General features: G+C 38.9%; 1 protein-coding gene across 3 annotated transcripts; it reads left to right on the top strand.

Annotated features, from left to right (window-relative positions):
• The first annotated feature begins 1117 nt into the window (after positions 1-1117).
• On the top strand, positions 1118-10958 carry c5h1orf159 (chromosome 5 C1orf159 homolog). 3 transcript variants are annotated; one of them, XM_026308016.1, is made up of 10 exons: positions 1118-1312; positions 2561-2654; positions 2738-2822; positions 3125-3220; positions 3302-3358; positions 5406-5540; positions 7738-7763; positions 7944-7968; positions 8624-8741; positions 9702-10958. In XM_026308016.1, exons 2-9 carry the CDS (start codon positions 2583-2585, stop codon positions 8722-8724), a joined length of 597 nt encoding a protein of 198 aa, XP_026163801.1. In that variant the 5' UTR covers positions 1118-1312; positions 2561-2582; the 3' UTR covers positions 8725-8741; positions 9702-10958. The 3 variants fall into 3 exon arrangements, with proteins under 3 accessions (XP_026163801.1, XP_026163800.1, XP_026163799.1); XM_026308015.1 differs by lacking the exon at positions 9702-10958 and having other exon boundaries at positions 2574-2654; positions 8624-9401; XM_026308014.1 differs by lacking the exon at positions 9702-10958 and having other exon boundaries at positions 8624-9401.
• The last annotated feature ends 443 nt before the right edge of the window (positions 10959-11401 follow it).

The raw sequence follows: 11401 nt of genomic DNA, 5'->3' as shown, positions 1-11401 counted from the left end.
TGGTTTACCATTAAATTGTTAAGCTCGAAATACTGTCAAATGTTTCCCATATGGTGGTCGTTTTATCTTTGAGATAAAACAATGGCTATCGTGGAATAAAAATATTTTTAATTTTAGTTTGTTGATGGACTTACAAGTCACAGTAGCTGTCGAGTACGCTCTCGAGTGTTTAAATCTCCCGCCATAAGACCTTGCAGAGCACGGACTGGCTGCATTCAAGTGCCGTCGAAGAAATCAGCACAACAAAAGTCGACAGGGGGCTATGTATTTATTTTATTTATGGGCTTAAACAACATGTTTTCTTTATTAAGTCCATCATATATACACTTATTGGCAGGCACAACACTGATGAAGTGACACTTTACTGTTGCTAATTCAAAATGTATGACCAGAAGAGTAAAGCTGCATAACCAAAGCAGGTAAGTTCCCTCAGATACGCCGCAAAAGTCATTTTGTGAATTATTGTGGTGGTTGTTGTGGTATCTGATTTACTGCAAATTTGTTAGGGAGTACAATAGGCTATACACACTAATGCAGGCTCCACATTGTTGTCTTATTTTGTAACTGCAGTATCTTGTGCCAAATTTTAGTTTCAACAGCTTTATTGCTTTACTCAGATTATGCTTATTCTTATTAATATAGATACAGATGTGTGTCTGTTTCTAATTTCCTCAAACAAAAATTTTGTATTATTCCCATATGTGCATATTAGCTGCACTCACTTTATACGAATTTATGTGTGAAGTGTGCTTACACATTGCACAGAAGGAAGCTGGTACTTCTATAAGGACTCAGTAACCCCTCTGAACAGGTAAGTTCATACTTCTTAACCACAAGTGTAACTACTATAGTTAATGGCTGCATTACATTCAGGTCTGGCAGATACACTTTCCCTGCTCTGACCAGTTAGATGGCTGTTTAAGATCTTCTCTAACAGTAAAGTAATACTTTACGTCTTTTGCAGATATTACTATGACAGCAAAAATAATCTGTATCAGGTGTTCTGTTTGCCCGCATAATCTTCAACCAGGGGTTGATTTACAAAATAAAGCGACGCCTGTGTGTAAATAAAGCAGAAAACCGGTTGGTATTTTATTTTGAAAGTCGCACCCGGAAGTGCAAGTGCTAAAAGTGCATAGCTAGCTGGGAGCTACGACACAGCAGATTATTATTACTATTTTAGAGGAGGGCTGGAGACATAGCTGACAACAAATGTAGAGACTTCTGGTAATAGTTCTGCATCGGGCGAAACCTGACGTTGATTAAACCACAGCTAGGAGTTTTGGCCAGGTTAAAGGCGAACGTTTGGCAGGTGAGTTAACTTTTGTTGCGTTTGTAAATTCACCTAGCGTCATTTTCAGGTGTTGAATGTGTTATTTGTAAACGCAACGTTATCATATATAGCTACTGTTAATCAGATTTAGACACACAGAAGATCTTTCTCTATTGCGCTGAGGTTGTTGTTTCAGCTCTGGTTGCTAAACACAATAACTTCATCCCACTGACAGGTGCTAGCTAGCTAAACGCCTTGTTCAACATACATCTGTTTGTATCCTGTGGTTTTAACGGAGCACATTACAGGATGTTTTCTGAGTTTTTAGCCTAAAATAATTGTATTTATAAATGTACGGGTAAAAGTTAAACATTTTCACGTAAATACATACAGTACCCAAAGTACAGTATTGCTGATGAAGGTTATCTCAGCATTGACACTTAAACTAATGTGGATAGGCTGAATCCCCAACGATCTTGTCAATTAATAAATACACATGAGTTTATAATGAATTGTCAAAAAGTCGAAAATTTTACTCAAAATTGCTGTTTTCAACCATCCCATTTCCTTCATGTGTTTTATTTGATTGTAAACTGAATATTGTTGTTTTTTGACTGTTAGATAAAACCTTTGAAGATGAATTTAAATTTATTTTATAACATTTTCACTGCCATATTGATATGCAAAACTGAAGTAAAAACTGTTCTTGTGTTTCTGACTGGAGTGAATTTTACCCCAAAATATGAATTTAAGTTGGCAAATGTATTGTGTGAACCTGAAGTTGTATGGAGTTATATGGAGGGGTGCAAAACTTGTAAAATATTTGCAAAATATTTCAAAGTTATTAGTGGGTTTGGGTTTTCGCGGGTTTAGACCGTCGTGAGACAGGTTAGTTTTACCCTACTGATGATGTGTTGTTGCAATAGTTTCGGGGTTTTTTTGGTCTACACCCAGCTTTAAACTATAGCAACACTTGTGTCAGTATTACATTGGGAGATTTGGTACTGATACAAAAGCTAAATAACTATATATTTCATTGAAGAATAAGTAAACAAGACTATGAATCTGACCAGGTGTTTGGTGCCAACTTTGGTTATTATTGCTACAGACACATTTCAATCACTACTTAAAAGTTATTAAATTTTGTGTTGACAATAAACACCAGTTCAGCAGAAATTAGGCTTATTTAAATTATTCTGGTAATTCTTTAAATTCAGTTGTTTAAGATATTTGTTTTAATCATGTCCTAATATGTACCTAGTCAAATTTATATTTAATTCAAGTCTGTTTCATCTCCAAGGACTTGAAAATGGCTCTGTCATTCCTTTTGGTCTTGGCTGCCACTGTGATTCTTATCAGACCAGAGACACCTGTAACTAAGGTAGAAGATGGACATTACTAAGCCATAGGACCAATGTATGTTTTGTTCAGACTACCCTGATATGAATGCTGCTCTGTTTACAGGCCTTACATCAAAACTCCCTTGAGTGCTGTGGTGAGAAACAGAAAGCAAACAATTCATGTTCAAATGACACTCATTGTGAACCAGGTAAGGTGGTAAATGATTTATCACTGTCAAACACTTCTAATATGTCTGCCATATTTGACCTTTTAAAATATTATTTTATCACTACTGTGAGGTTCGTCAGAGGGGAAAGAAGTTCTACCCATTAGTTAGCATGTCTCATATTACTTTATTACATTTAAGAGAAAATAATGACTGCTGAGAATTTGGAAAATGTTCAAGAAATAAACATTTGTGTACATGGCAAGTAATGAACATTTTCTGTACTGAAGTTAAAACTGAAAATGTGGCAAGTAATGGGAAATATATTCTTTTGTATTCCTTAGGGTGCTTCTTTCGTGTCCTTGAGAACAGCAACACTGTTTGTATATTCTGTGACTCAGCAGCTGTGGATTTGGACAATGTAACCGTCTGCACCTATAGTAAGGATGTGCAACTGCCTACTTTTTTAAATTAGACAAAATCTGAATGTTATATTGTTTTTTTTTTTCTGTGGTTTTTAGATTACACAGTGGAGAGGAAAAATCATACAACTGTAACTACTGTTATTCCTAAAATTGGTAAGATCACAGTCACTCTATACAGATTTGTTAATTTTATTTTACACTCATTGACCTGCACTGTAATGTGTCTACAGTATGAATTGCTAGAACGAAACGAGAGTTACGACTGTAACTGCAGTTCTATGAATCCCGGTGCTTGAAGCACTGGATGATCATTCTTGCGCATGCGTAGGCCAAGTATTAATAAAAACAAAGTCACCTGACCTTCCGTTGGCCCCCCGGTGACCTACTGAATCTATTAGATCATGTGACACTGGAGGATCCCTTCTAATGGAAGGGGTGTGGCCCCATTCACCCTGTAGAATTTGGCAAACGTGTGCTCGCATATGACATCCAGAGGTACTCCATTCATTGCAGCCCACAAGGTTAGGAGGCTCCTAGTAGAATGGCACCTCACTCCAGGCAGTGGTAGCTTACCCTGTGGGGCATACGCCTGGGTTATTACATTAACCACCCAGTGTGAGAGAGTGCCTGACCTTTGCGAGGGCCCGAGAAACTGGTCTGCATCTGCCAAGGGCTCAAATGGGGGGGCCGCAGGTTATTAAGCACCAGTGAGAGATCCCATGTCGCTGCTATAGGGCGTCTAGGTGGGTGCAATCGTCGAGCACCTTGCAAGAACAAGGAGATGTGCTTGCTACAGCCAAAGGTACCACCATCCACTTCATCATGCCAGCAGGAAATTGCATTGACATAAACTTTCAGAGTAGATGGAGAATGTCCCTCATTAAGGACATCTTGTAAAAACGCTAGGGCAGATGAGACCGGGCAGCGTACAGGATCCAGTCCCTTGCCCCCCGACACCACCTATCAAAAAGCTTCCACTTGTTGGCATACAACAGACGTGTGGACGGTGCTCGGGCATGACATATCGTATGACCTACTTCCCCAAGGTACTCTGAGAAGGAAGTGCCAGGCCCTGCAGTGGCCAAACCCAGTCCTCCCTGGGCAGAAAGGAGCCACCAAGAGCAGTCTGTGTCCCTCCTGAAGGACTCTCAGGAGTGTCGGGAATATTAGTGACAGCAGCAAAAAGGCATAAAGGAGAACCTTGGGCCAGTCGTGTGCTAGTGGGTCCTGGCCCAAAGGACTGCTACTGTCTGTCAGGGAAAACCAGAGAGGGCAGTGTGCTGTTTCTCTTGAGGCCAAGAGGTCCACCTCTGCTCTGCTGCAAGCGTCCCAAATGTACTCTACCACTTCTAGGTGGAGTTTCCATTCCCCTAGTAGAGATGTCTGGTGGGACAGGAAATCCCCTACCCGGTTCTGTGTCCCTGGAATGTGAACTGCTCTCAGACTGAGAAAGTGAGAAGCTGTCCAAGTCAGCCACTCTTGAGCCCAAAGCATCAGCTTCATTGATCTCCCAGGTGGTTGATACGATAGACCATAGAGGTGTTGTCGGACCACACCGAGACATGCCTGCCTTGCAGATCTAGGAGGAAGTGCTGTAGGGCCAACCGCACAGCGACCAATTCCAGTACATTTATGTGTTCTCTTTAACGACCCATCACCAACCGGGACACTCTTAACTTAATATAATTGACAGAGCAGTACATGCTATGGCCAATGCATTAATACTAACAAGCTGTTGAAAACATCAGTCCGGCGTTGAATATATTATAATGTTAATTGAGCTTGCGCAGCCCCTGGAGGGCAAGATGCACTCACAGCTCCGACTATAATACAGTCATGAGCAAATGAAAGTAAGCAGTGGTGCTAATCACAACCACACATGCACTCAGCAACCCTGCATGCGAGAAGAACAAAAAGGGACTGAGCCTCCAGTGTCACATAATCTTATAGATTCAGTAGGTCACCGGGGGGGGGTCACTGGATGGTCAGGTGACTCTGTTTTTATTAATACTCGGCCTGCACGTGTGCACGGATGATCACCCAGTGCTTCAAGAAATAGAACTATGTCATTTAGCTGCTGGATTGAAAATAGACCTACCATACATGTTTCATGATGATATAGTAAATGGCCACAGCAGACACATGTATTTGTCAGGTTTCTCATAAACTGTTTTTGGTTTTGTGCTGTGTTTTTGTGCAGGAGGGCCAGGCGTGGCAGCCTCTCTTCTTCTGGGAACATTGTTGATAAGCCTGTTCCTGATCCTGTCTGTTGCCTCTTTTTTCTACCTCAAACGTTCCAACCAACTCCCGAGCATATTCTACCGCCGCAACAAGGGTACAGTAATCCCTGCATAGCTGACTGTGATTATACCAGCAGGGTTTGTCAAACCTGAAGTATGAAGCCCCACAGCTCCTCCTCTATAGAGCCAGAACAGTGAATGACAACTCTGGCACAGAAAGCAAAATCGAAACTGAAAAAATAAAACATTGGCAATGAAGCATTTATACTGAAAAAAACAACAACTTTGGTATTAAAGAAAGTAGTTGTTGAGTTTTTGTTGATGTAAGTTTTTTTTCAATCAAGTTATTTTTTTCAGTGACAACTTTGAGTCAATGTCAGTATTTTTCAATGCCAAAGCGTGGCTCATGCCTCACCGGTCACTACACATCAGATACAGTTTCTAGTACTGAGAATTTTATTATGGATATTGTGCCAAAGTCTCTCACTGTCACTGTTTTGGCTCTATACTCCCCCCACACCTATATACAGTGGGTACGTAAAATATTCAGACCCCTTTTAAATTTTTCACTCTTTGTGTCATTGCAGCCATTTGCCAAAATCAAAAAAGGTAATTTTATTTCTCATTAATGTACACTCAGCACCCCATCTTGACAGAAAAAAAACAAATGTAGAAATTTTTGCAAATTTATTAAAAAAGAAAAACTGAAATATCACATGGTCATAAGTATTCAGACCCTGTGCTCAGTATTGAGTAGAAGCACCCTTTTGAGCTAGTACAGCCATGAGTCTTCTTGGGAATGATGCAACAAGTTTTGTCACACCTGGATTTGGGGATCCTCTGCCATTCTTCCTTGCAGATCCTCTCCAGTTCTGTCAGGTTGGATGGTGAACATTGGTGGACAGCCATTTTCAGGTCTCTCCACAGATGCTCAATTGGGTTTAGGTCAGGGCTCTGGCTGGGCCAGTCAAGAACGGTCACAGAGTTGTTCCGAAGCCACTCCTTTGTTATTTTAGCTGTGTGCTTAGGGTCATTGTCCTGTTGAAAGGTGAACCTTCGGCCCAGTCTGAGGTCCTGAGCACTCTGGAAGAGGTTTTCTTCCAGGATATCTCTGTACTTGGCCACATTCATCTTTCCTTCAGTTGCAACCAGTCGTCCTGTCCCTGCAGCTGAAAAACACCCCCACAACATGATGCTCCCACCACCATGTTTCACTGTAGGGATTGAATTGGACAGGGGATGAGCAGTGCCTGGTTTTCTCCACACATGCCGCTTAGAATTAACCCCAAAATGTTCAATCTTGGACTCATCAGACCAGAGAATCTTATTTCTCATAGTCTGGGAGTCCTTCATGTGTTTTTTGGCAAACTCTATGCGGGCTTTCATGTGTCTTGCACTGAGGAGAGGCTTCCATCGGGCCACTCTGCCATAAAGCCCCGACTGGTGGAGGGCTGCAGTGATATTTGACTTTGTGGAACTTTCTCCCATCTCCCTACAGCATCTCTGGAGCACAGCCACAGTGATCTTTGGGTTCTTCTCTACCTCTCTCACCAAGGCTCTTCTCCCACGATCGCTCAGTTTGGCTGGACGGCCAGGTCTAGGAAGAGTTTTGGTCGTCCCAAACTTTTTCCATTTGAGGATTATGGAGGCCACTGTGCTCTTAGGAACCTTGAGTGCTGCAGAAATTCTTTTGTAACCTTGGCCAGATCTGTGCCTTGCCACAATTCTGTTTCTGAGCTCCTTGGGCAGTTCCTTCGACCTCATGATTCTCATTTGCTCTGACATGCACTGTGAGCTGTAAGGTCTTATATAGACAGGTGTGTGCCTTTCCTAATCAAGTCCAATCAGTTTAATTAAACACAGCTAGACTCCAATGAAGGAGCAGAACCATCTCAAGGAGGATCAAAAGAAATGGACAGCATGTGAGTTAAATATGAGTGTCACTGCAAAGGGTCTGAATACTTATGACCATGTGATATTTCAGTTTTTCTTTTTTAATAAATTTGCAAAAATTTCTACATTTCTGTTTTTTTCTGTCAAGATGGGGTGCTGAGTGTACATTAATGAGAAATAAAATGAACTTTTTTGATTTTGGCAAATGGCTGCAATGACACAAAGAGTGAAAAATTTAAAGGGGTCTGAATACTTTCCGTACCCACTGTAAAGTCCTATATAAAATAAAGCATGGACAGTGGATGGAAAATTAAATGTTATTGCTTTGCTTTAGTGATATTTTTTTTATTTTTCAATCAACTAATCTAAAATATAACATTATTCCATGTACATTTACAGCCTTCATATTCCAACCAAGTGAGACAGTAAGTCACTTTTATTGTTTGTAGCTAATCACATACTGCAGCACGTTTAGAGACTCGTGTAAGGACTAATATTCTGTTGATTGTAACCTTAGCAAAGTGCTCCTGTAGTACAAAGACATTATTTGTAAATGTTTACTTCGGAGAGTAGTTATAATTCCTTTGTATTTTTTTCCCTTCCAGGCTGTTATGATCCCATCCTCGTCAGGTAAGATGACTACACTGTCTAAACTACTTGTCTGACCTTGCAGAACAGGTTATAGTCTCATATGACGCTAGTAATGTAAAACAGTCAAAACATTATGCAAGAGTATTTGGAAAAATTGTTAAGTGATGCATTTTTGAGGACTGTAGGGTTAAGTCCCCCCACCCCGCCATTATGATCCAACTCATTTTCTATTAAGCATTGGAAGAGATCTTTTAGGTGTTGTATCAGACAGTTAGTGTTAAACATAGCTCTGTTACTACCACCTCATGAAATGCCTGCATTGCAGGCATTACAATTGGCTGTTGGACAGTTTTCATTTTCTAATTGAAAATGTTTCCACACTGCAGAAATTTTAGCTTCATCATACTTCAAATTGCACTCTCTTTAAAATACCTGTGTGACAGCTGACATGAAGCAAAGGATTGAGCTTGGGTTTGTGCTCAATAAAGTCGATGTTGATCAGGGGAAAAAAAAAAAGCTTCAATTTGCTCTGATTCAATTTGCCAATCTTTAAGCTTGGTTTGGGACATCCATAGTTGTATGCACAAAAAATGTTCTTCAGTATAAAAGCTGTTCAAAGATGCTATGACCAGTTTCAGAGCATGTCTTACCTCACAAATGATTACATCTTTTTGTGTCTGTGTTCCTTTTAAAGTGAGGAAGCCAAGATATGTCAGAAGAGAGCGGCCCTCTGCGTCAACAATGAACAATGCCACCATACCAAGCACATCCACCACTCAAGTCTATAATGTGTAGGACGAATGCTGGTGTAGGTAGGAAGGAAAGCTCAGGAATGATTTTCTTGTCATTTAAAGGTTCAGAGGTGTGAAACAGGCAAGGTTGATTTGTATTGGTGGCCAAATATAACTCTAACTGCTGGTGGCCCATTGTCACATGGATGTACTTTTTTATGTATTTAATGAGAGTATTATAATGAACAGGTACCCAGTCATTGTTAGGGATATTTTAGTGACACAATCTCAGTCACATTAAATTTATTGTTTTCTTTTAAATTAGCAGAAACACAATAATATAACAGAAAAAATGGTATTTGTCTGTTAATTGTATTGTTTTTTTGTTTTTTTTTAATCTAATCATTTAGCACTGTTGTGATGGCTGAGACTCATTGCTCAGTCTTAAGTCATTAAGCAATTTCTATGTGCTGTTTGACAGGTACATTCAGTTGTTTCGCAAAACATAAGTAATGGTTTTCATGAATATGTGGATCTGTCTGTTAAAGGAATAGTTCAACGTGCACTCATAATGAGAGTTAGATGAGAAGATTGATAACACTCTCATGTCTGTATGGTAGAGATGAAGCTGGAGCTAGCTGCTGATTAACTGAACTCAGACTGGAAAAGTAAGAAACAGCTAGCCTGTGTTTGTTAAAGTTAAAAACAAAGTGTATTAATTCAATATCTCATTTAATTGGTAATTGGTAAAAAATTAAGGTATCAATGTAAAAGGATTATTTCTTTTCTGAGAGCAGCATTGAATTGTTGTTTTTACACTTTTGTTTTCATATGAGATATGGATTGTCAACTGTGATATTCATAATGGTTTTTAGAGGTGCTGGGTTAAGGTTAGGGCTTTTTTTAATCTTTGGAGAGCCAGACTGGCTGACAGTAGTATTGATCTTGTCAAGAAAGCGAGTAAGAGTACAATATTTCCCTAAATGTACAAGTGTTATTTTAATTGACAGGTTTCATGAATATGTGATTCTGTGTGTTTAGACCCAAGATGAATCCAGCCAATGACCAAGTTGATTATAGGACACAGATTTTTAGGATGAAGTGGCATTCCAGTGACATGTAGAACCTTTTTTTTGCTGAGTTTACTAACTACTATATATATTTTTTTTTTTTTTTGTTTTTTGCACATGATATTTATTTGCATTTTATATCAGTATGCTGATTATAATCAGGCCAACAGACTACATCTGGGGTGCCTAACAGGTGGATCAGGACATTTTAGGGAGAGTTATTATTAGGGTATGTATTGATGAATGATTGATTTAATTCATTTTTGTTACATTAGTATTTATTATTTTCCTGAGCTCAACCAAGGTGAATGTATTTCACATGTACATGCATCAGAGTCAAGTCATTCCACAGCAGACACACTGGATCGTGGTAGAGGTAAACTGTTTTCTGTGATCCTTCTAAACCTTTTAAAACACCAGTTTTGTTCAATGAAGTACATTTTAATTCTAATACATTTTTCTCTCAAAACATTGTTCTAATTCTACTGCACTTTATTTGTCTGAGGTCATCAGCTCAATGTTGTAGATTAATATTTAAAAGATATACTCAGTAACTTGGGGCCATCAAATATGAAGATAGTTTTGTTGGATAACTGGCAACGTTGTTGTTGCATTGTGGACATAACCTGACTACTATTACATTTGCCAAATGTCTGAATAAAAAATATTTACCTTATGCCATTATTGTGATAACTGTGCCAATATGAGCTTTACGTAGAGCTGGGAAACTGACATGATGTAATAATTGGGTATTACCCAGTGGTCTTTTGGTGCACTAAACCAATGCTGGTTCTTTACTTTTATTTGCTACATGATATTTTATTTAATTTAGCTGGATAACAGTAAAGATTCATGTCCATCAAGAAAATTGAATTAGTCCATGATAATTCCCCTTTTTGCTTTGTGTTTCCAGCTCAGCTGTGAAGGCAGCCATATGGTGAATCCATGTAGATACAGTATATATGACTTTCTTTTTTTTTTTTTTTTTTTACAAATAATGTATTGTTTTGTAATGTATATATGCTAGTTTCAGTGCCATTAAGAATGTTTTGAAGATGTATGTAATATTTGCAGAATTAAAGCACCTTTCCATAATCAGTTTCTTTTTGTGCTTTTTATAGTCTACTGATGTTTCCTTTGTATAAATGACATTTGTTCAGCTAGATATCACTCAAAGACAAGTTTGAATAGTTTTGACATGTTTCTCATGTGAATCTTACTCCTAAAAATAAACCTCCTGTTGGTTATTGAATTATTTGATTGGCTCCTACCTGATCAAGGTATGAGCATAATATAACCCCTCACCCCAACTGTTCGAGGCAGATGGCCGCCCAAATTGAGCCCGGGTTTGCTGGATGTTTTTTCTTCTGTTAAAGGGAGTTTTTCCTCTCCACTGTCGCCAAGTGCTTGCTCATAAGGGATTTGTTGGGTTTTTAAGTGCCTTGAGATGATTTGTATTCTGGTTTGGCGCTATACAAATAAAATTGAATTGAATTCAATTGAACCTAATCAGGACTGAAAACTATGATTGTATTGTATAGTGCACAACAGAAACATTATTATTAAAATGCTGTTTTATTTTCACTGGTAATTTATACCAAAGCTATAAGTTAGTGCAGCACTGTATTCTATTCTCTTTATATGCAGAGAAAATGTATCAAGTCATTATAC

This window comes from Mastacembelus armatus, chromosome 5 (assembly GCF_900324485.2).
Source record: "Mastacembelus armatus chromosome 5, fMasArm1.2, whole genome shotgun sequence".
NCBI classification, from domain to species: domain Eukaryota; kingdom Metazoa; phylum Chordata; class Actinopteri; order Synbranchiformes; family Mastacembelidae; genus Mastacembelus; species Mastacembelus armatus.
The sequence above is the reverse complement of the archived record's forward strand: the minus strand, read 5'-3'. Positions and strand labels throughout refer to the sequence as shown.

Bases quoted from the DNA above. Each gene is read 5' to 3' on its own strand.
- c5h1orf159 (XM_026308016.1), top strand. From the start codon at position 2,583: ATGGCTCTGTCATTCCTTTTGGTCTTGGCTGCCACTGTGATTCTTATC. The intron at 3,221-3,301 runs GTAAGGATGTGC...TGTGGTTTTTAG, and splicing joins TGTAACCGTCTGCACCTATA to ATTACACAGTGGAGAGGAAA. The intron at 5,541-7,737 runs GTACAGTAATCC...GTACATTTACAG, and splicing joins ATTCTACCGCCGCAACAAGG to CCTTCATATTCCAACCAAGT.